The 25,678-nt window shown below is 44.2% G+C and overlaps 1 protein-coding gene across 7 annotated transcripts in view; it reads right to left on the minus strand.

Moving 5' to 3' along the window:
- LOC117212256 (SH3 and multiple ankyrin repeat domains protein 3) overlaps positions 1 to 25,678 on the minus strand; it is a 177,696-nt gene that overhangs the window by 13,068 nt on the left and 138,950 nt on the right. For 6 of the 7 annotated variants that reach the window (XM_033456884.1, XM_033456882.1, XM_033456883.1 and 3 more), the window contains one exon: positions 4,168 to 4,293. In XM_033456884.1, coding sequence (XP_033312775.1) covers positions 4,168 to 4,293 — 126 coding nt within the window. Of the gene's footprint in view, positions 1 to 2,601; positions 2,894 to 4,167; positions 4,294 to 25,678 lie in introns of those variants that run through there. The other variant, XM_033456885.1, reaches the window with a different exon arrangement.

Consider the following 25,678-nt stretch of genomic DNA (forward strand, 5'->3'; position numbering starts at 1 on the left):
GTTACTGTACGATTAACGATTATCTATCTCTACGTCTTTGCGCGTATAGCGGAGGGAAAAGCCTGTCGGTGAACTTTGAGCTACGAACCAAGCAAGCGAGGTGCTACCAATCGTGTGGTAAACGATTGCATTCGGATGCAAAGACATCCTTGGCGTATTTAATGGTCGCGTTCCTTCAACTAGGGTTACGTGCGTATCCAACGTCGGCTACCTTGCCCGCGACTTTTCCTCCTTTCCGCGCGTTGAATTGCACCGTCACTCGGTCTGCTTACTCGATGACGGTTAATCACGTTATTACGCAGGCAACAGTTTTATTACGAGCCTTTTTGGCGCGCGTCTAATTACGCGACGTGCTATCGCATCTTGCTTCTTGGCTCGATACGCGTGTAATCGCGTACTTCGCCGAAGAAAGCAACGGACGAAGGTCTCGTTAATTGCCTCGCTGTAATATCACGACGAAGGAGATTCGTCGTTGGAAAACAATGCTCGGATTCGCCAAGATTCGCTGCTAACGAAGCGCAGCGATTTCGAAAATTGAATCGTCCTCGAGGAAACAGCGAGGCGTGAAAATTAATAGTCACGGCTAAGTTTTTCTCGCGAGACGCAGGTAGTTGCAGCTCGTTTGTAAGCCAGCTCGTTTCTGAAAGTGAATCTCGCGTGACGAGATCGAGCGTACGTTCGCTCGTTCGGTTCGTGCGATCGACGAGTGCAAGGAACACACGCGTAAAAGAAAAAGAAAAAAGGAAAAAAATAAAAAGGAACATCGTGGCGAACACCGATGGTACCGAATACAGGTGATCTATGGGTCTGTCTAACCCCGCGTATTTATTTCTATCCAGGTCCTATATGGCGGCCGCATTATTGCGCGCAACTTAAGCCAACGGCAAGCAGAAAAAGTAAAACAAGCCGGCGCGTACCATCTTCGGACGTTCGCACTTTATCTACATCATCCACCTCGACGTTGAAATATTTCGCGAAATGGACGAGCTGAAAATCCCTGCTGTCCGACTGGCTCAAGGTCGCTCGGTGGAAAAAGATCTCGAAGCCAGGTGGAATCTTTTTTCGCCCGACGAAAAACTCTTACCGTTTAATTAACCTCGGATAGAGCGCATTAATTATGCAACAATCAAAAGTACACTCGGCTCGCGTACAGTTTGAACCCGCGTTCCTTTGCCGCGATACTACAAAGGCGATACCGCTACGTTGTACGAATTTTCTATGAGAAATTCACGAGCCAGACGTGAATACGCGTAAGTACATACGTTCTCATGTACAAGTATTTGAACACCTGGTGCAATTCGATCAAAAGATTTTCTCTATCTTTTTAAAAGTTATAACGAAATAATGACTAACTGACTGTTTAAATATTCCTATGATTTCGGTGAGATATACGGTACTCGCACTAAAAATCTTGTAGCTTCAATATACATGCTCCTTTGTTTCAAACTTGATCGATATAATTATGGTAATCGAATTTCCTAATGGTGCCAATGAAATCTTTGAATGTTTCCTATAACACACCTGATGTATTCGTAAAAAGTCTCTAAAAATGTTCAAACACTTTCGCGAGCCACTGTATTCGTAATAATTTAGAAATGTCCGAATATTTATGCACAGTAGTGTAAAAAAGGGGAACGCGGAGACGGAGACGAAGGTATTCGTCGAATGAGTTTTTGAGATCGTGGTCGAGGAACGGTTCGGTAATTTGTAACTTGTGCAAGGTTCGAGAAGTAGCCGACGAAGTTACGCGAGTCAACCAACCTACCCTAGAAAGTGAATCCCCGCGGCGAGACCAACCGTGCTATCGGCACTGGAGCCGATCGCGTTAACGGAGACGAGTTACGAAGAAGAAGAAGAAGAAGAAGAGGAATACCGAGATGAGAACTAGATCCGGTTACGCAAGAAAACCGCGGGCAAGATCCAGATCTCGTTAACCGACCACGGGATTATTTGTTTTTCGCAAAACCCCGTTTCAACAGTCACCGTCCTGGTGCATCGACTCCTGGATGCAAGTCGAGTCTTTACCATCTGTCGAAGGACTACGAAATCTCGTGCGACGCGCTGGAAATTTTATTCCGTTCTTCGTCGAATGAAACGAAGGTGAGACGGGGAAAGATGGAACATGCGAGGGAGCCCTAAGATGGCTCCGTTTGATGGAAACGTCTACTGCTAAATTTCACTAATCGTGTCGCGAAAAACTGTATCTGTACCTTTTTCTATGATATAGGATTTGAGCCGCACGAAGCGTGAAAATCGCCACGGTTAATAGACAGAAACGTCGAACTGTTCCAATAAACGCGAAAACACGTTTCATCATCTATGTAGTAGTTCGACTAACTTATACCGTGGATTGTCTGGGATATTATTATCGTCTTTTATATGCGTATTTCTAAAGCAAGATAAAATTACTAAAAATGTATTCGATATATAGTATTACAAGGAAAAATGTGTGCATTTATTCTACCGATTCTAGGCATAAAAAATTGACGTTAAAAAAGGCAGTCCATCTCTCCACGGCTTACCCGTTCGCATTCGAATTGAAATACCACTTTTTCTCCAGTCGATCTAACTCCGAGATTCACTGCGTTTCTTCTGTCGTACCTTCGGGTTTCGTTCCTCTTCGGATCGCGTCCCAGGGTCTTCGAAAAAACACGCGTAATCGCATGGCTGTCGAGTGGGGCTTTTCATCGAGAGCATGATCGATGGTGTATGAATAATCGTCCCGTTGAAAAACCGAGAAACACCGGCACTCGGAACGAATTCGTAACGGCGTGTGGCGCCTTTTCTTTTCACGGTCACACTGCAACCTTTCGCTCTTGCTCGTTGTCGAGGACGACGTCGTTGACGACCGGTCGCCACCGATGTTTTCTACTTTCTCGCGGATCGTTTCTCACCTCGCAGGTGAAAAAGGAAGTAGGCTTACGGGGAAAAAATAGCCACGCGGTCCCTCCTTGACCCGAGGGACGCGGAGAAACATGCGCGCGCGCAAGATAGAGGGAGAGAACGGATGATAGCGGATCGCCAGGTTCCCGAGCAAACCCCTTGATATTGAAGAGTCGCAGTTCTTCGTAACCGAGCAAACCTCTTTCGTCATTCTTTCGTTGCTTGTTTTCTTTGACGGGCACCGGACGTCAATGGACCCGGCCAATCTCGTAGCTGAAGAAACCTTTTCGACCGCGTCAATGCGCCTGAACCAGCCCGTTTAAGCCTCGCATTCAGCCGCCCTCGCAGCGATTATTTCTCGACGAGAATAATACCGAGGTCAGGGATGAAAATTCAAATTAACCTATTAGCGTCCGGCCTTCCCCGGAATCGATCGCCAACCTTTCACGATCCTACGTCGCTTTCAACTGCATTTAGCTCAGGCTCTTCCTTACGTACTCCTCGATATAAATATTACGTTCTTATTAACATTTACCGTTGATATTTAGTACGCAAATTGCACGTTTTTCAGTGGATTTTATTTTCTGGTTATTTCATTCGTGCTGTACGTATTACAAGATGGGAAAATTTTCGACCAAATAGTGATATTTTAACCCATTCACGAAGGATTTTTCTTTTAATAATGATTATGTTATAATAGATACAGATTGTACAAAGTTTGAAGATCACGGAAGAGAGACTTGGCAAGTACGGCGTTATTGACTTTTTGGTTTTAATGTCATTTTATAATTACAAAGGAGTATTTTAATACGACATAGTTGAAAATGAAAGAACCTGCTAAGCTCGAAGCTTTAAGACCTTGATAAAGCTAATTCATTATATTAACAAGCCTCGATATCCGATGAAATCATCTTTAAAATTCAACACGGTTCTTCGTGCTGTATACCAATCTTTTTACTAAATAGGTTTGCAGTAAATGTCTTACAACTTTTACGTACATTTTCAGATTATTTTCAAATATCAATATAATCACGACGATGACGGTCGTGTCTCGTTACAAATACTGTCATACTGTAATATTTTAAATTAATAAATGGAGTTGCAAAATGTTTTTTTATATAACGTACGTAATATATACCTAAAATTTTTCTACAGTATGTGTTGGAATACTTTTATAAATCGTGCAGCTGTTTGATATGGTCGTTGTCCTTTAAGCCAGCAATAGTCGGCGAAGAACACGCTGCGCTGTCGCGAGCAGAACTAAGGTAAAGAAAGGTGTCTTACCTCCAAGTAGCCGACGGGTCCATTGAAGGGATAATCGCCGAGGCGACGTTCCTCGTCCAAGAATTTTCCGGCTTTTCCATTCACGGGCGGGCAGAACAAGCCGTAATTGAAGCTTTCCTTCAGCTCCTGCAAACCAGCACACAGCCTGAATTAATCGAAAACCCATCCCGCTGGAAAAACGGCCCGCCACCCCCGTTCTACTAAACACACTCTATTTTCATGCAACAAGGGCAGAGACCCAGGGTGGAGTGAACGCTTCGAACCAAATCGAAACCACTTCGTTGTAAAGGTTTCCCGCTTTGAACCGATTAACGCGCTAAGACATGGCGATGGGAATCCTCTCTGCCAGATTTTATTCGATTTTATTCCCCTTACCGTTTTATCGCTATCGAATAAGGCTATGATTACAGCGAACGCGCGTTTTGACGCGCTGTCGTTCTCACTGCGATCTTCCCTTCCAGATCTCATCAATGCTTATTTTCGTGCATCGAAGAAATTCGTTTTTCCACACCCATTTTATTCCAATTCGATCGACGAGGCCAATCAAACTTACTCGAACGATGAATACGTTCTGACGAATTTCATCCAGCGAACGAATCCCTACAAGCATATGCACTCTATATGTATTTGTAAAAATTCGTTTGTCTCAATTGCTGCCGCCGTTATTGCTCTTTACAATCGCCACATCGAGAATTGCTCAGATCAGATATCGCACGACCAGATATTCGGACGAATTGGTGAAACATCTGGAAAATAGTATTTTCTTTCGTAAGAACCGATATAGCTCGATGCTTTGTTCGTCAGAAAACGCATCCACCGAAGCCTTAAATCGAAGAATGTTCCAGGGGAACGCGGTTTCTGGTAGCTTCGGAAGTAATAAAGACGATCGAGAAATCCGACCTGAAACGTTTTCCATCGTCCACGTTATCCACGTCGATATTTCGCCGCGTGGTCGTTCGTAAAACGCATTTCAATCGCTTTCCTCCTCGAAGGGAATTCCTCTCGCGGCGAACGTTATTCTAGGCGCAACGAAAGACGTCGTCTTCGTTCCCTAGGCCCTCTTGCATGTGTCTTGCGCGGGAGTTGAGGATCATCCGGCGCTAAAATAATATGCTTCGATTTCACCGACGACAGGCAGTAAAGCCTGGAATTTACAGACTGTTCGCGGGGAATTTCGCCATCGTTCTTCCTCACGCGCTGCGTGCCAGCAGGTTTTCTTTGTATACGCGCCACTCTTTATCTTGCTGGCCGACAGGCCTCGTACGTTCTCTTCGTGGGTCGCATCCGCGGAGCGAGGCTTCTTTCGTACGGTTTCATTCCTCGTCCCAGTTTGCAACCATAGGAATTAAAGACACGTTCGTATAATGATTAATAAACACGTTGACTGTCACGCGAATTTTACGTATATTGCGATAGATTGAGATACATCGTGACATAATATTTCATTTTCGCGAGATATTGTATCGTGTTCGCGTACCTTTTCTCTGACAATACGCGTCACATAGACGTATCCGAGTCGTTCAATTCGTTGAGAATTTTTTAATACACGAAATTTCTCTCATTTTATTCGTTCTAAAAATTTTAATAACAGATTGGTCTCATCGACGATTATCGTTGCAGTCAACGCATTGATAATTGTTCATTAGAGTTTAAGGGAGACTGGATCGTTGTCGTCACAAGCGTCACACAAATAATGGAACTCTGCAATATGGGAAATTTGTTACGCGTTATACGAATATCGTGTTATACCCAGAGCGTAAAAGTTAGAATCTTTCTATGTAACGGAGAATAGTACACATTTTAGTTTGCTCTTAAACAATAAAGATATGAAATTCTCTTGATTACGTAAATAGGGCAACTTAAAATGAAAGAATAGATAAAGCAATAATAAAATCTAACCACCGACAGAATCTTTAAAAATTAAATTCCATCGACGTTGCTTTTTGGCCGCTCGTTCTGGGGGCTTCGTTGATTGAACATTTAGGGGCTTCTTTACCTCGATTACTAAACGATGCACAAACCGTTAATCGTACGAAATCGCGAGCAAGGTCGCGAAAAACCAGTCGCTGTGAAAAACGAAAGTCGACCAACAGCCAAGCATTATTAAGGTAAATGAGTGGCCCAGTTTCGGTCGCACGGTTCGAAAACGAGTCGAATGTGAACCACTCTCGACTTCGATCGTCTGCACGCTATTCGTCAAGCGGCTGGGCAATTCCTCGCTGGGTCGATGAATGATTTGGAGTAGAATGCATCCGACAGGGCAACGAGGGTCAAATGCTTCTCCGTGAAGGATTCGCGCGCTAAATTAAAAGGCGTTCTGTAATTTATTATCCACTATACGACACGGAGGAAGAAACTTCGAGCAACAAAGTTCGACCATCGTCTCGATTCCTTGGGAGAATTCAATTAAAGTAAATCAACAATTTGTTCAATTTTTGTACACTCAACTAAAATCTTCGCGACTGTTGAACGATTAAAATACCCGGGTATCTTATACATTTTAGAGATAATTTTACTTTCATACGGTCGTACGAATAGAAAAATTTGATTATTAAATATACGTTATACTAGATATATTTTATCAATTTTTGCACCTTCGAATTTTGCATAAAAGTCTACAAAAATCTGATACAACGAAGGTGGAACATCTATATAGAACCTAATAAGAAAAACGCTTCGTTATAAAATAAGAGTACGTGTCAGTACTATTGTTTGTGGTCACTGTAGCTATCCAAACATTCAGTGACCCAAACGCGGGTTAACGTTCAACGATCTCTCGATTTCGAATCCCCGACGGTGGTGAACTCGCGTGCTGTGCTGCTCCACGGATGCTCGGAGTATCGCAAGCAGGAGAGACGCGTTCAACTTGTCGGAAACGTTTCGTTCCGATGGAAAGTCGCCCGCAGCGCGAAAAACGGCCACGAAGAAACGAAACACGTGCCGGGCATGCACTGGGCTACAGACGCGGGCCGGTGCATTACCAGCATCCGCCGTTTACCGCAAAAACCAGCGGCGAAAGAGGGGGCGGAAGACGGGCACAGACAGAGCGAGAGGAAAGAGTGATCCACCCAACAATCATGGCAACAATAGCCAAGAGTGGAACACGTGCCAAATTAAAGGCCTCGGACCAAAGTACCGAGTTGCGCGAGCGTGTCTGGTCCCCGTTTAAAACGTCTCTGACGTACGGGGGTGTGGCTGAGAATCAGCCCTGAAAAAAGCCACCGAAAGGGAGAAAAACGGCCGAGCCACAGAGGGACAAAGCGAACGATCTGCCTGGTTGATGCACGGCCAGCCGTCTCGAGCCTTCCAAGTATGTTCCAGCTTTGCCGCACGGTTTTTTCGCGTTCTACCAATTTGCACACGAGCCTGGTCTTGATAAAGTGGATACCATAATCCGTGGATTGAATTCTTTTGGCTGGTTCCGAGGGAGGTTCGTTCACAAACTAAATGCTTTTGCTGTTCTCTATGGGACTCTTTAGGCGCAACGCTGAATTGAATTCCACATTATCCCGTTTCATCAGATTATTGTCATCGGATTAACATATACGTAAAAAGAAGACTACGCGGGGAAAACGCGGTACGATAAATTTCCTATTTTTTACAGGGAGCGAAAATACCGCTCGTTAATAATAATTGCAACTCTGGTTTCTTAAATTTCGCGAAATTTCAACTTATTGGATAGTTTTAACAGACTTACATCTTCGAACTGGACATGCTGTTTTCAATTATTTTATATTGAAATTAGAGCTCTTCAAGAACTTACTACAGCAGAAACGTTGAAACAGTTAATGGTTTATAACTAAAAGATATCTCTTTTGTATGTAATAGTTTTTACATATAGCGACCCTCTATTTTGTTACATTTTGTTTCGTTTCTTCTAAAAATAAATTATATTCCGTGCAAGAAGTACTTACATTCCCACGAACCAAAACCAATCTAACAGGAACGCATTTGTCTTTGTTACCATACTTTTCGATTCTATGATATAACAGCAGCTTCGGATTAACGAATGACCCGGTCAACAGGTCAAGAGCGTACGCAAGAAAGGTTTCTTCGTGAAATTTCTCGGTAACGCGTGAAACGGTTGCTTCGGTAATCATTGCAAGTCAGTGGAAGGTTAAACCGCTTCGAGAGAATGACTCGAAGATTTCATCGCCGGGTATTTAACAGCGAAGATTTCGCTGAACATCGTCCCAGCTGGTGGCAGGTTGCCAACGCGTACCATTTTCGCGGAGAATTATCAGTCACGCCAACCTGGTTCCAGGCGAGCATCGAAGGCTCGTCGATGGGTTCGTCGAAAGGATTTCTTCGGCTTGGAAGCAGCTCGTGGTCGTTAGCAAGCTCGATCATCCGTTCGGAAGAAAAAAAGGGAGCAGAAGGTCTGGATGTTCGTTAAATTTCGTCTTCGTTAGCGAGAACTCGTTCTCGACTGTCGAGCCTGTGTAAATACGGCGGATCGACGCGCGAGGGTCGCCTTGCAACTTCTTTTCCACCCCGGGGAAAGAAAAATTTTCTGAAGCAGTCCTAGCGAAAGGAAACGAAAGAACGAATGGCCTTCTCTCTGCAGGGAAGCAAGAGAACACGCGGAAGAAGAAAGGCAAATGTTGATCTTGCCCGGGACATTTAACGACGCACCTAAATCTCCGTGTCCCGGCCGTTCTCTCTCTTGAATCCTGATGGAGGACAGCCCGGACTACTCAGCCTTATTCGTATATTTGATCGACAAGCAGACTTTCGATCGACGAGGATTGCAACGTCCTTTTGTATAATAATTGGATTCTTACGTATTCACGAGAAATTGAAATGTGTAAAAATGTGCAGACTATGCAAAGATACATTTCCAAAGATTAATTGAAGTTTCGCGGATATCAAAATCGACGATCTCAGCGAGTCGACGATTTGTCTTATAGCAAATTTGTTCTCGCACATATTACATAAATTTATCGATATCGATCATTTCAAAGCTGGTATATATTTAATCGTACGATAAAATTTCACGTAATATTGATTCATATAAAGAAACGTCGCTCGTTCTTTTCATTTATGCGCATTGTGCTTCGTAGTATCTATATATCTGTGCATTTAACTTTCTTCTTTTACGTTTGCTTTGAAATACGCGCGTGGTTCGGTCGGCGTCGTCGTCGTTTTCCCTCTGTTCCTTTTATTAGCCATTAAATACATAATAAATGCAAGCCCCTATATCAACTATTTCCAATGGTTCGATCGTACAAGAGAGTCCAGATAATTAATACCTTGGGCTGAAACGCTTCGACACGCGTGACTTGCTAGCCAGTTAGTAATCGTTAGCTTTATAAATCGCCCGAAATCCACCGGTGGGGTCTGACCAAATCCTCCCCCGTCTAAATCACTCCATTCTTCTCCTCTTCGTTTTTTCTTTACGCTCAGATCCGCTTTACTTTATCGTTCGCGCGGCGTTAAGTCACGAGGCTTACCATCCGGAAAACACAGGCAGAATGGAACACGGCGAAGAATGAAATCGTCGACGGCAATCGAAATTGCAATTACGCGAAGGATCGCGCGCTCCTCGTAGGCAAAAATCGGACTGCCCACGGATACCGACGCTTGTACTCTAATTAGCGGCGCGGTAATTGCTTCGTAAAGTCTTAAGAAGCCGCACAATCGCGCGCGACGTCGAGACGTGCCTCGAGTTTCGTCGATTAAGCGCGACCAGGAATCAGAACAAGAAACTAAAAGAAAGGAAGAAAAAAGGGAGAAAAAGCGTGGAAGGGACCGGTCGAAGGACAATATTATCTTCGAGACGACCCCATCCTCTGGCTATTCGGCACGTTCGACTGGCAAAAGGTGGGCGATCACGCTGACCGAGTAGCATACGCGGCGGTAATTTATCTTACGCGGTTACTCAATGAAGCGATTGCATCATTTTTTCTCTCTGTCCCTCGAATATCAACAAATACACCAGCGTCCAGAAAGATCGTAACTTACGTCTTTGGAGTGAAAGTCGGTCTCGCCAGTTTCACTTCTTTTTTTGCCCCCCCGATCGACTTCTTCGATCGCTGTCCTCTTCGACCTGCCCATATTCATCGTCGACAGACGCGATCTCAACCCCTGTTCTTATCGAGTTCGTCTCCTGCTGCCCCATTTCCTTTCCTGATTCACCTTCTTCAGGTTCTTCGATGCACAGTATTCTCGCTCGATTTAGAGACATCCAGCCCGATCGAATTAGAAGTTTCCCGTCGTTTTCCACGACGACGATTACGCGAGATGAATCGAAGAAAGAATGCATAAATGCATGAACGTGTCACCGCCGTTCGGGATTAGGGAAATGGACGCGAGAGCCGGCTGCGATTTGCATTCGAGCGCGCAGAGCCTCGTTCCATCTATGTCCTTGGATTTTTCCAGGAGAATCAACGGAATATTCGAGGAGATTCTCTCGAAAAAGAGTACCTTCGCTTGCCTCCACGCTATCGCATCGAGACGAGCAACAACGAACAGGACGATGTCGTGCACAATTACGAAGGAAACGGCGATTCTGGATGGCTGGACGCCGAGGTCTCCAACAATTTCCCTCGGTTTCGTCCGATGGACGAAGAAAGATAGAGAGAAAGAGGCATGCGTGTACGCACGCGTGTAGGTAGATAAATTCCGAAAGCAAGGAGCTCGTATGGGGGCGCGTTAAACGGCGAGACCCTTTTGTACGGCCCTGTATGGGAGAATAATGGCCGAACCGTGTCTCAATCGTGCTTTATGGGATGTAATTGCGGTCTGGCAAGGGGCCTCGCCGATGTTAAGCTCGGCCAGCTCGTGTGCGTCCGCGGCGAACACCGTACAACCCAGATAGAAGCGTTACGGTTTTAACCTTCGCAACGAACCACGAAACGAGTTTTTGCAACTCGCGACTTCGTTGACGAGCGGATTCGACGCCACGGACCAAAGATCAGCCCTTCTTTCTCTTCTCGCAGACCATTTTTTTCTTTTTTTTTCCTTATTCGTCGGACAACTTCCAGAGGTCTGTAGTCTCTCGACATAAAGGTCGTCACCCTTGAGCATGTATTTTTACCCGAACGTCGCGCGGCACGTTTAATTAGCGCGCATCGTGAGACCCTACAAATTGCTAGAACAAATACGCGAATTTGGTTGGCCAACGACGCTCGTCAATTAGGAAGTTCCGCGAAAGGTGGCCCACCATCGAACAGAGAAACGGAAACACGGATCGAAACGTAGTCGAGGGAACGAGTAAAGGTGGGCTTTCCTATAAGCGTCACACGTAAGCGCGGATATTTTTTATTAGACTGAGAAGTTTGTGTCGCGTATAACTGCGATACATATTTTTCTGCTTTAAAACATTCCGGAGAAAATACGACAGAAGACAGAAGTAAGATATTTCAGTTAACGTGCTAACGTGATATCTAGAAAGAATTCACCAATGACAGAACTGTTGTCGAAAGATTTTCATCTCTTCAGAGGAAAAATAGTTTGGAGGACGAAGATTAAAATAATGTTGATCTTTATAAAAGAGACGTAACGCAACATGGATGCAACATGGATGATAACGCAACATAAACCGAATAATATATGCAAATAGAAGATTTAATTTAGCACAGGATTTAAATAGCGACCTAATATTTCAGACAAAGACGTTTCTCGTGAAAAGAGGTGCAATTATACGTTTTAGGTGTTATCGTTTAATTCACAATGAACGTGTTAATTAAAGAAACGAGCAGTGAACTTCGTAAACTGTTTACAGTCAGTCACGGTTAAATGGAGGAGAAAGAAACGACGTGGAAGCGTATTACGAAACGATTCGTGACTGTAAACGTGGACACGTCGATGCGACGATTACGAAAGCCAAGAATTCGTAAAACACGACGTATCATTGGAACGTAATGGGCGATCATCCTCGATGTCCATCTTGAGGACGAAGCAGGATACGATTCGTCCTCCGGCGAACGTAGGCCACAGGACGAAGCGAAGTTCGGAGAATCAGCGAAGGGAGCACAAAGGCGAGTGGAATCAGCCGCGGTCGAAGCAACTTTGGCGTTAAAGAGGAAATACGAGCCATAAACCTTCGATGCACGCGGTGAGGGAGGGACGGACGGAATACGAAATCGAATTGCCGACACATCCGAAAAATAAAAAGACCATCGGTGATCGTTTGACCGACAAACTCTTTGGACATCTGGCTGACGTCGCTCGGAAGCGTCACGAAAGGGTTTCCCATAAATATTGTTCGATGTTTCGAATTTTAGTATAATCTTTTCGAAAATCGTTGTAAGCTGTTCATGGAAGAAATTTATTTGTCTAGACGTTTCAAACTATCTCCGAATCCTAGTCGATCGAACACCCTACAGTAAGTAAAAAATTAAATTCGACGAAGTTTAACGATAAAAAATGAATAGGTTTTCGAAAAAATAAATCACTCGATTTGTAACAGCAAATGATCGAAAGAAACGGACCATATATCATTCGATATATAAGGTTAATTCTATGCAGATATATTTTGCCTATAAATTCTTCAATTTTGCTACGAATTCATCGAACCTCCCGATATTTTGTCCAAAAGATTGATAACTCGAGTGACGACTTAACTCGTCCTTGCTAGTTAATAGCTTAAATTACACGCATCGACTATATCTTGGACAAATATTTATTACGAACTACTTTCCGGCAAAATGGCCTTGTTGTGCCTTGGATTGTAACATTCGTTTATATCTACAAAGATTTTGCCCGTCTGAAATTAAGCTTATGTTTGATAAGATAGACAACAACGTGAAAACAAACGACTATCGCGACAGATTTAGGTTCGTCGCGTGTTGGTTAAATAAGTAAAAATTAAGCAAGCGCCTCAGAGGTTAAAACGATTTACTCCGCTTTTTATAAGCTTTGCAATGTCGTTGCTGGCATTTGATGATAATTACGTGTAAATATATCTGCTTTTCTATAAAAATCTGACCGTGTCCTCTTGTAAATTTCGATTATTAAACTATTAAAATAATTATTTCTGCACTTTTCAATTGAGGTAGTCGATCGACGTGTCTTCTAACTGCGGTAGTCCACGTGACCTAGATGAGACGTTTAATCGATTTCTTTTCTCCCTAAGCAGCGAAGATCGCTCTTGGCTCGGCGCTCGGTCGCTCGGAAGCTTATACGATGGCAATGAAAGCGAGTTCGGAAATTATCCTGCATCGTGTCCTCGCAGAATGCAAAATACAACCTCGTTGCACCATCGGTTGCGTCACTGTGCCTTAGCACGTTACGCCAGGGGAAATGTTTTATTCAAAACTGCCGAGCCTCGATAACCGTCGTCGATTTTCAGGAATCCTCTGATGCAACTAAATCGAAGCTTTTATTACCATCGAATGCACGTAATCGAACGAGCCGGATAACGTCGCGTTTACGCCCACGAATCAGCCCTCCTACGAACATATTTCGGCATGGATTAACGAATTTACAGAAATACGATTATTTCTGGCTCGTTAACCCCGGCTATTTCTATTTCTTACGCGTCAGAAAAACCACGAGGATCAACCGCCCGAGAACTGGTTACAAATTGCACGGAAAATGACGGTCGATCGTGTTATTGTTCGTTCTACGGAAGGATAATCGTAGGACGAGTCGACAGCAGAGACAGTCAATTCCTTTACTTTGTACCTATCCTCGATGGTACCAACCCTGACTACCCCTACGCCGCCCTCTTTCTTGAGCAAACAAACGTTAAACGACTCTCTCAGACCTAAGAACCGATTTCCTTTCTACCTTTCTGCGATACTTTGCTAGCGTAGAACTGCTTTTTGCCATCCTCGGCCCTAGGTTCGGACGAGTATTTGCTAGGACTGAATAAACACGGGGTACGCGAGTAATGCACAGGTCAGTCAATAAGTAAGTTAGCTCTCTAACTTGCGTTCTAAACGAGATACGTAGTTGTCGTCACCTCTCTGACGCTAATACAACCAGCGCGATGTTTCCATAGCGAACGTATGTCGCGGTATACGCGATAAACCGTGAAACGTGTTATTGCTACGTGTTTAACAGGTACTTTAGATTTATAATTTAACGACTGCATGGAAAGCGTAGCATGTGCTGTTTCTAACTGTTAATTTCCCATTAATTTGTACACTTTGGCGAAGTTCACGTACCGTTAGTACGAACCGAAATGTCCAGATACTTATGAGCAGTAGCGTAGTTCATGGTTGCACGTTTGCGATCTTCAATGTCAGCTTCGTCGAATTTACGACGATGGGTTCGCTGGCTTCTGAGATTTGACTTCGTTCTGATCGTATAAGCGATAAAGCGACAAATGGAAAGTAGCGAGCAGCGTGGAAACGCGAGGAGATCCGGCGTGGCGCGCAGGCTAGCGCCGAGTGGCCGAGAGACTCCTCTTCTTTCTCCGCATCGCCAGGACTTTAGAATGCAAATTGAACGCTACGAATCCTCGCCGCTCGTACCTTGGGGACAGAATCTGCTTAGGTGGCTATGGACAGTCGATGGTATGCCAGGCCCCTCTCGCGTGTACCTACGCTCTCACAACTGTGTGCATCTAGGCATTTATACACCAGCCTGTTCGGCTCGCAGTGGCGTAACCATCTCTGGTAAATCTCGAGTAAAAGGAGGGGAGAGCCCTAGAACTTGAACCAAGTTGGCGAAAAGGAAGGAGAACTCGAGCTAAATTGGAGCGTTTGGAGATCACGTTCTTCGAAGAGTCGATGACCGATTCATTGTCGCGTTTGCATTTAGTCGTAAGTTTTCCGATGTCGCGAAAACATGGTAGTTAAGTCGAACGTTGTTCATCAGGAATAGAGTTCTTCTTCGTGCAGTTTAATGCTGTGTCTACATCGCTGTTGGTGAATGGTTCGGAAACTTACGTTCGTCGGTAGATTTACTTTTAGACTTTTACGAGCAGTTAGCAGGCAACTCGACAGCGAATACCGAACACTGTTCGTTCAGGACATGATATAACGCGGATCATGGCACGAATCGCTCGTTCATTCACAAAATTTCTTACATTTAGCGTCACAATACACGATTAGCCTCTGGTTCTTCGGAAATCCAACGATTAATCCCGATTTAGTTGATCAGTTTGACTTCTGAGTCGTTTATATAACGAAGTCGTGAAATTAACCGAACACGAAAACAGAAAGTTTTCGATCAACGAGATAATAACTTACGACATCTTTACGGACGTAAAGAAACGGAATCAACGGAATATCGCTGCGGTATTAATCGATACCACTTCTAATACAATAGTTCATCTTCCTATATCCTGACCTGGACTATACAAATCAAAGCTTATTACAACAATTGACCAATTCCTCGTATTCTATCCGTGAATTATTTATGACCTTTGACGTGGACACAACTGTGAACTCAGCGTAACAGCTACATTATTTTTTATGCAGATTTTTATGACCAGAATCAAAGGAATTGAAATAGATATTTGGCTTTCCTCGTATATCGTACCCATTCTGCGCGCTTTTGCCTCTTTAAACTTCCCATAAATACATAGAAATCTAATAACAAGATTGGCGCCACTCGACGCTACCCAATGTAGCTGAAAGTAAAGCTTTCAAACTGCACGAAAAGGTCATCAAAAATCTATCACCTAATGTCATCGCTCAACGATGCTGAAAGTGGAGCTTCGAAACTCCACGAGAAGCACATACATCCACAAATGCATTGTACGTTCAACTCCAAATTTAAACTGGAATCGGCAAAAATCGAGCCATCGTCGAGTACACTTGTCTGCGAGGAACAAAGTGACCCGGATTCGAAGTTACGCCACTGTCCAAGGCATGAGCCGCGAGTTCGTATAATACGCGTATACACGGTACTCGCGTGCACGTGTACTCGCGCACAGGGAATACCGTGGCGCGAGCGCGGCGAGGTATAAATGGAAATCTGTATTTATGCAAGCGAGCCGCCGGTGTGTGTTCGTGGCTTGGTCCCGGTGTTCAGTCCCGGGTCACACGATAATGACCTTATTACAGGAATTATGGGTTTCCGCGGCACCGGGATAATCCGGCTTCGGAAACGGCCGCGGGCGGCCATTCGCCGTTTTACTTTTGCCTGCGAGTCTCTCGGCCATCCTCCGCGACTGGTTCCGGTTTACACATTCGTCCCGGACGAGACTTTTCTGCCCTGCCACGGGATCCAGTTCCGTCCGCGCTGCACCGGAAGAACACGTCGAGTATCGTTTACGCGTCGTTTCACGGAACGCTGATGAACGCCAAGAAGGTGGATTCACGCGGAACCTGCAGGAGCAACAAAGTTTCGTGACGCGTCACGCCGGATATGAGACGATATCGACACTGAAAAAAGTTAGACTGCAAAGCGTGTCCTAAACCGATTGCAACACTTCGGATTTTCACAATTTTAATTTCAACCGCGCTACAGTTCTCCAACATTTATATTCCGATTTTATATTGCTCTCGCCTTGAACGAACAAAGAGAAGTCGTAAGGTCCGAACGTAATGCTCGGAACGTTCGAAGAGGAAGATGTTTGATACGGAGGAATCGCGCATGTCGATAAAATTCTCGTATTTTGTCGGAATCGTGTGAAGATTCTTTTTAACGTTAGAAAAATAGGATTGTAACGGGGTTGATATAAGCAGTGATATTTACGTAGTAAACGTATGTAGCAAAGTATATAATAGTAAGATACAGCGTCGTTATGTTTCTAACAAGTACCTACTTTAGATTTATAGACCGATGTCTCCTTAGGAAACGTGGTAGCTGTTGCTTCTCACTATTAATTTGTACACTTTGATACAAATTCGTATACTATTACCACAGATTACTAGGAAGTTATTGAAACCTTTAAGAATTGTTACCTCGTGCGAAATTTTATCTTACAAAGAATTTACACCGCCGCTTCGATATCCCGGCACTTTGATCGCTCCATGGTAACCGTATGTTAAGCTCGTCTTTAGCTCGCGATATTCTACGCTCGATATTCCGGATTAGAGTTGGATGGAATTGAAAAACGTGGCGAATTAAAGCGTTTAGTGGAAGTACAGGGAAAAGAGTATCGATTCTTCCAGGAAGATCGACGATCGCGCAGCGAGCGATGATCGTTTAGAGTCTATCGTTTCTTAAACTGGTCTCCGGTTTTTGTCTGCTTCGAGACAGGTTATTAGAACTGGTTCCGCCTTTGTCATCCGGTTTCCGAGACTTGTGGTCGGTCCGTTTACCCACGATTACCGAGTTCTCTTCCAACGAATCGGTTAGAAAAAAGGAAGACTGATTTCCTTAATCGTGCAAAAATCGCCAGCGAGAAGGTGCAAAGTAACGTTGAATTGAGACGTTCCATTCGGGCAACGTTCGTACCATCTTCTTTTCTCTCATTTTTCCACCTGTCCGGAATCGTTCCTCTGGTCGACAATTAACCGCAAATCGACGTCACTTGTCCTGCAGTGTAGTGGACTCTCGTCGATGACGAAACGACAACGAAAGAAGTCGCCTCGCGGTTGTTCGCTTACAGAACCACATCTTTTTCCTTGCAGCTCCAGTTATCCTTCTGACTGATATACAGAACGCTATAAGTCAACCACTTTTTTCACCCTTATTCGCCACTCGCTCGGTGTCCAACCATGTTACATCCATCATCGACTACCTCACTGGCACTGGCTTAATTTCCAGCGATAATTTCTACGTCCCCAATGGGTTAGTAATGGGCCCAGTTTATAAACAGACGCATCTAGACGAGCAATTATCCGATTTTACGACGTCGACGCACACGAAACACTAGGAACGAGGTAATTATTAGACCGATTAAAATTGAAATGATGAATATAAAAATACGAGATACGAGGGTATTTCGAAGATCGAAACGACAGCGACGATGATAGTTTCAATTTTTAATTTATTTACTTAGCGTATGTTGTTCATAGCGCATGTTTATAGAAGTGTTACGCGAATGAGTTGAACGATTCAATTTAAATTAAAACGTGTGCTGTTAATCGCGATCCCAGTGTCCAACATATGGACACAAAAATAGGAATCAAAAATTACGATCGTCACTGTAGTTATCTTCGTAATCTCGAAAATTGCTTTTACATAGAACGTTCTTATAGTCACTCATCGACACAAACGAAATTATTTCGTTCTCTCTGAAGAAAGAGCATCTCGTACTTCACTCTCGAATATTTCGATTTACGATGATCATAAAACATTCAACGCGTGTCGGTTCCACTGTGAGTCATATTCTTTAATTACCCTCTCAGGTAATTGGCGCGATTGCTCGTGTTATTTTATTATCACGTAACATCGGGCTCTCTTTCTCTTTAAATCATTAAGCACCAACGTCGCGTTGACGTAACGTTTTCTTTGTAATTTTCTTCTAGTCGCAATTCATATTACGGAATTCTAATGAATTCATACCGCGACTGCAAGAAAGCAATTCCAAGAATCTGTTCAATTTCGTTATCGTTCTTGCAAGATATATTCATAAAAGCTATTCTCCAATATCCTCGAAGCTAATAAACGTTAATCAGACAAAGGCAAGAAGACACTTAAGCGTCTTAATATCTTTTTATAAAGAATACGGAAATCCATCGATCGACGTACAAGAATTTTATATCTCTGTTCGAAGAAATGAAAATTTCCCAAGCGTACATCCACGTTGGATCGTACATTTTACGCTATCGTTTAATTTTGTCTAATTAAAATTTTCTATCTTTCAACATTTCAGAGCCATGGCTTATCCGGGTTGCGTTGGACACAGGTAATTTCGCCCGTTTAAGGCAAATTCGACATAATTAATCGGTTTCCCACGTGGAAAATTCGAATTTCGAGACGAGTCGGGTTTCGTTCGCTCGTCGTCATTGGTCGGACCCAGTCTACATCCCGCGTACGCTCTCCTACTTCGCGGACGCGCAATTTAAAGTCTGATTAAGGTAATATCGAATTTTCGTGGCGGGTCGATTCCTCCTCGCGTTTCTCCTCGCGAATCGAGTTTCGTCGGCTAACTCAATTTTCTGGATCGGAGAATCGAGCGCGCCGTCGCTTCTCTTGCCGGTAATTGCCAATCAATTCCGGGAATGATCGGCTGCCTCACGTGGCGCCGGTAGTCCTCGATCGATCCCTCGATCCCGTGCATTTCACCTTTGCACGAGGGGTAACCTTCCTTCCATCTGGATTTTCGTTCCGTTTTCGAACCGGTTCATCGCTGTGGGTACATCGACGATCGTTTCAAAGGACTACCTTTATGATAAATAATCCGCGGATTTCGTATGCGTTTACAGGAAACGTGAAAGTACAAAGTCGTACAGAGCGCACATAATACGAAAGGATAAAATGTCCAAAGCGTAGAGCTTTCTATAATTTTCTACCGAGTTTCCACTTTTCTAATTATATCCTCGGAAATGTGAATTTGCATAAAACTCCGCATTCCAAGAACGAACGATTGAATGAAAATTCCGAATAACAGCATATAATCACTTTTCCTATCGAATAACGTTTTCAAACGATACTTCACGCAGTATGATGATTTACACTGATACAATAAGAATCAAACGCAAGATGCGTATTTAACATTCGAACGACGAACCGAACATCAGGCGGTGGTGCCCGAGTTCGTTTGGCTGCAAATAATTTCTGTCTTGTTCAAGGCGATTCATTTCCTTTACTCGTGCAAGTAACACGAATAACGATAGTCACTAATTTGTATAGAAGAACAGAGGAAATAGAAGAGAAAATAATATATGCGGATAAAGTACGAGTCTGGAGGGAGGGAGCCGAAGGGATTCGAGCACCGCCTGTGCATAAACCGCTACACCAGCATCGTCTGAAAGCGATGCAGGTCCGATGGCCGAGGGTTAAAGTAGCGATCGCTTAATGGGAATCTAAATGTCAAGCGTTCGAAACGGTCGGCGAGCAGCGTGCCTGAAACGCGTTACGTTGCCCCGCGTCTAAAAATACGGATGCCGAATCGAACGTCGTGTCGTCTGAAATGACCAGGAGGAAATTTCAGAAGCCTGGCTGGTCCGGAAATGGAGCAGCGTGGCCTCCTCGTCGATTTTAATCAAGCCAGGTTAGCTGCGTCGTTGCCGGCAATTCGCAGTCTCGTTTCGATCCTAAAGTCTGTCCGTGACATCGAAGCGTTCGCTAATCGAAGTGGAAATTACACCGATGAACCGTGGCACCGGCGTGTCTCGTCGCGCGCGTGGAAAGCCGGCTCCGCGCCTGTAAATTGCCGGATATTGCCAGTCGATTCGAAACATTTCGTCGGTGGATTTTCACGAACGGTCAGTTGGTATACAATACCGGGCCGGTTCCATCGTCGATACGAGAAAATCGCTCGTTATTGGATTTTTTCCCGGTATTGAACTGGCGAACGATCGTCGCGACATTTTTTCGTTGAGAATAAACAAGCTAGGGAAAAGAGAAGTTTGTCACGAGACGCCGGCCGAGTTTATTTCGCGAAAATGGGTCGGAGATGCGCGGCAATGTACAGCAGCTGCTCGAGATGCCACGTGTCACTAAATCGACGAGTAGGTTTTTAGAAAAAGTGCCACTCGAGCCTTTTTTCCGGACGGCTAACCGCACGAAAACTACCTTTTCCCCGCTCCACTCGTTTCTTTCTCTACTCTTCCGCGTTTTTCGCTAAGTTTCTCCGTTTCAACTTTCACGTTTGCACGCCTTTTGCTGACGTGGTCGCGTATCGATAAACAGTTCGATGACATATTTACAGTAAAAATTTGCGGTACAGGTGAAATCAGACTGATTCTGTTGGTCTATTTGTTCGTACAAGGCTTCCTTTTGGAGAAAACAAAGTTAGATAGTTAATAATCAGGTATACAGATACTCAACAAACTTCCAAATTTGTTTTGTCACATTTTCAGATTCGGTTTTCTTATGAACGAAGATTTCGACGCAATTTTATTGCTTTTAATTTCCCTTTCACCTACGCTCGTGTGATCTACCTGAACATCGCTTGTACCAAGAATTTAAGTTCACCATGTGTGTGACCTGACTATAGTTCTCATTTTCTCGTCATTTTAACGAATCGACATCGAGATCCGTGACCCGGATGAGAAACCTGCTCTCCTCCATTCATTCCCTCTCCAACGATGATATTTATAGACTTCCTAATTAATAGTATCGATTATGTGTCACGTGGACTATCTACAGCTCGTTCATTCGCTCCTCGTCTCGCGGCGAGAAAATCCGCGAACGTTCGACGCGGGTGAAAAACCGGACGAGTAGATTCTCGCTCGATTCCAAAGCGGAGCTCTCTCGGTCGTTGAATGAAAAGGTTAAAAAACCGTGAATAGCAGCAGACGAAGATCAAAGAGCCGAGTAATTAATTTTATACAACGAGCTTCCAGCTTCCCGTATTTTCACGAAGCTTTTACGAAAGATGGGCTCGGCGATCTTTCAAATGGAATCTATCGAATTGCCTCTTCGCTGACTCCGAATTTTGTATCCAGTTTAGAGTCTCTTATCTAATTTCGAACAATTAAGGACTCGCGTCACGTCGCTATCTTCTTCGTGAAATTTTTTTCATTCCGATCTACGGAGAAAATAGCTGAGCTGAGCTTTTCTCAAACGTTTCAGTTTTCAAACGTTCACGATGAATAGATGAGATATTTTATAATTTAATTAAATTTTTCTTCGACCGCGCTTTTAATACCGTGTTACATTTTGTTCCGACATTTTTGTTTATGAACATTCCAGTTTACTCCCCCGGGGAATTCTCAGTTTCAGGTTTATCCCTACTGCCACGCCGAAATCACGTTCTCCTAATTCCGGCAGACCACGCCATTATCGTGCGACCTTTATGATAAATCTTCAGAAGATACAAACTTTGTCCACGATTTCGTACAGAAAATATGAAAATCGTCCAAGGCTGGAGGATTAATAGAACACGGCGTTTTGTAGTAACAGAGACAGGAATTAGCGAAATTCTTCACGTTGCATCGTAATTTAAGCTACGAGAATTGTAGGGGTTAACGCTGAGTTCAGCAGAACGGTTCACTCGCCAGAATAGCGCAGCGTAGGCTCAACGTATGAACTTACTACGAAAAACAGTCGGACAGCTACAATATTTCACAAGTCGTTATTGTATTAATTGCTTTGAATGATTAAAGCAGCCGTACGATGATCTCGAGATCGAATATAATTTATTTAGAGATTGCAAGTAGCAATCTGCAACGACGAGAAACGTTCGATCGTCCGAGAAGCTCTCGGCTTGGCTTTCCGCGTTCCTGCGAACGTTTAACGATAATTGACAAAGCTGATAAATAGCAGTGAGCGGTTCGGTTTTCACGCGAAGGTCGGCCAAGATACACACGGGACACAAGGAAAGGGCAGAATCATAGAAGCAAAAGGACAGAGGAACGCGTCGAACACTCGATGGGGTTAAACAGCGGAATTATTGTTATGGTCGCGAATCTTGAACAGCATAGACGTTTACGGTCACCATCGTGTTCAGATAAACGAGGAACACGGGCGACAGTGGCTCTCATCGAGAGTGAAACTGTTCTGTTTGATGAAAGATTCGAGATGATAGTTTTTCATTACAGGCGAAAGTGGAAAAATAACTCTAAAATGAATTTTTTAAGCGAAACAAGTGTCCAACTATGGATAACGGATCGTTTAAATATCTTTGTGATCTCTGCGAAGTATACGCTTCTACCAAATATCTCGTAGTATTGTTCTCAATACAGTGAGTATTAAAAATCATACACCTTACAAAAATGAGATTCCTATAATATTGACTTATCTACCTAGATTTACCTATATCTTTTTAATGTTAATTTATATTCCCCTATATACTGTGCACGTTCTGAATAAATTGTTAATTTATACAACGTACGCGTAAGAGCGAGAAAATTTCGTATCTTCGCTTTTGTCTCCCACTGCTGTACGTATTTCCAGATTTCAAGCTCTACCAATACGACCACGGGTCTCGCAATAGCGCCAATAAAAATTTAAAATGTTCCGTACGAGACGCGTAATATGTTCGTGAAAGGTTCATAAAAAGTCTACGGATGTTCGAATACTCTCACGAACCTGTATATACCTGAGCAAAGAAACAAAGCCTAACAGCTTTATCTATAGCTATCCAATTGTACGAAACGACAAGCCTGACAAATTCTCGACACGCCGGCTCTAATACAAGCCGCGTAAAGACCTCGTAAATTCGTGGCTGTGCTTGCGACTTTCCAGCGGAAACGATTTCCACGCTGGTTGCTATCTTGCGTCTGTTTTTCAGTCTCTGGCAGGAAGGAGCGCGGAGCGTCCAACGATTTTCTTAGTCCCTCGGCTCTGGAGAGCGACGCGTATGGGATTGTTAGAGAGGCGGAAGGGCAAGACATTGAGAGAGAGAGAGAGAGAGAGAGAGAGAGAGAGAGAGAGAGAGAGAGAGAGAGACAGAGAAGATATGGCAAAGGGTGCAGAGGGGCAAGAAGAGGCAAGGAGCGCGGGCGGAGAAAGAAGGCGGAGGTGGAAGAAGGTAGAGGGGCTACGTACAAGGAATTCATGAATACGAGATTGCACTTGGAGAGCCCCGGGTAAAAGGCTGCTGCAGTTGCTGGCTACTGCTCCACGCTCGCGTCCCAACGAGTAAAGTGGACGAACTTACGTGCACGGTCCGAACTGGCTCACTGAAAAAACTCCTATCTCCGAAACCATTTGTAAAGATGCTCCTTCTGCTTCGAGCCGATCTCTCCAGTTGACTCGACTCGACTCGACACAGGCCCTGCTCTCTTGTATATGTATATGCATGCACGCTGAGGGTAGATGTTGGTATTTAAATAGTGGCAGCGGAGACCGTTTTTCCTCGTGCATAGAATAAAAGCGTGTGTACTGAGTAGAAACGATATAGAGTGGTAAATTGGAGCTTTAGGAGGAGATTCATCGAGGTTGCCGCACCTAGGATTGTGTAAGTTTCGAAGCAATTTAGATCTCCGACTGAGAAAGTTAGTTGTATCAAGTGGACGGTTTTGCCGTCGAATTTTGCTTCTATGGTTTGTAATTTGATTTGAGAATTCCTATAAATTGCAGGCAGTCGAGGCGTACGTATATAGTCATCTGCGATTATTTTCTTGCGCTGTATTCAAAGTTCATGCGTATTCAAATTCGCTGCAAGTTAGTAAGTCGGCGAAATAATAATAATTTCTCTTGGGAAAGACAACAATAATTTCCCTTGGGCGAAACAATTCCAAGTTGACGTTATATCTAAAAAGATTGGAATTCTTTTCTCCTTCGAGTATTTCACACTAGAAACGCCAAGATTCTAGTTACTTTTCTGCCAATTTTACGACCATGTTATATCTACGATCCGCACGTACAATAGCTCCCACCTACACAGATTTTCTCTAAAGACAACGACACCGCAAAAACGTCTCCGAGCCGGAGTTCCTCCACTTGCGTTTCAGTTAAGACAATACCCGGCTGCGGCAACTCTTTCATCGCATTACTTCCGAACGAAGAAACGTGGAATCAGAACAGCGCAGCTTCCCGAACGTAATTACTGGCTTAAAACGTTAGATTAATATCCGGCTACGTTCGTTCCACGATTGCCCTTAAACGCAGCTACGAGAAGCGAGAGAACGAGTAGATAGATTTCGAGGGGATACGCGACGAGGCTGAAGAACCAGCCGTCGAGGAAACAACCTACGTGTATCTAGGCTAACAATGGTACCGATTAAATATTTCAAGCAATTTCCTGGCGGGATTCGCGTGCCTCCGGAATTCCTTCTCGTTTCTCTCGAAAGGCAAGTTTCGTTCGTTGTTGGCGTTTGTTTCGCAAGAACGCCACGAGGAGGAAGAGGAGGAGGATCGAGTTGGCCGACGTGTCTGTTGTTCGATTCGCGGGCACCGTGCACGCCATAGCGCGCAGTTGTCTTCCACTTCTGAAAAGCTAGCCCATCGATCTCCATTCGATCTACTCCCTTGGACGAGTGGACGAGCCTCGGTATAAATAGCTCGACTCGATCGTACGCGATCAACAACTCGCGTGTATTTGTTCCGCGTCTACGGCGGCAGGATTTGTTGATCCTCTGACATCCAAGTCACGAGGCGCCCGTTTCTTCTTCCCTTTCTCTCTTTCCCTCTGTCTTTTTCGCTTTTCTTTTCTGGTCGACGCGCCGTGGACACAAGTCCTAACCCTCGTTCGCCACGACGAGACTGTCTTTCGTCTCGTGTCATCATCGTTTTCCACGCATGCAAGTACACGCACGTGCGAGCCGCGTACCGATCGCGCTTCGATCTCGTTCGCGGAATCGTTCGATAAACCACTTGCCGGACTAGATGGTATTCATTGCTGCAAATCGATCGGGAAACGTTTCTCGAACGGGAACACCGATCGCCGCGTGTATTCACCGACCGTTCTTTCTTCTTTCTCTCTCATTTTTTGTTCTCTTCCTCATTTCGGGTCGTTCGATCGAATCGTTGCGTAATTCGCCGAGTCGATGAACGGTTTCTCCGGTCGCACGGTTGTTTCTTTGGTTCGAGGTTGCAGCTGGAGTAATTTTGGCGATTTAACGATTCGAAGAAATCGAAAGAGGTGTTCGACATTGACGAGAGTCTT

Source organism: Bombus bifarius, unplaced genomic scaffold, assembly GCF_011952205.1.
Source record: "Bombus bifarius isolate JDL3187 unplaced genomic scaffold, Bbif_JDL3187 scf7180000008286, whole genome shotgun sequence".
NCBI lineage: Eukaryota > Metazoa > Arthropoda > Insecta > Hymenoptera > Apidae > Bombus > Bombus bifarius.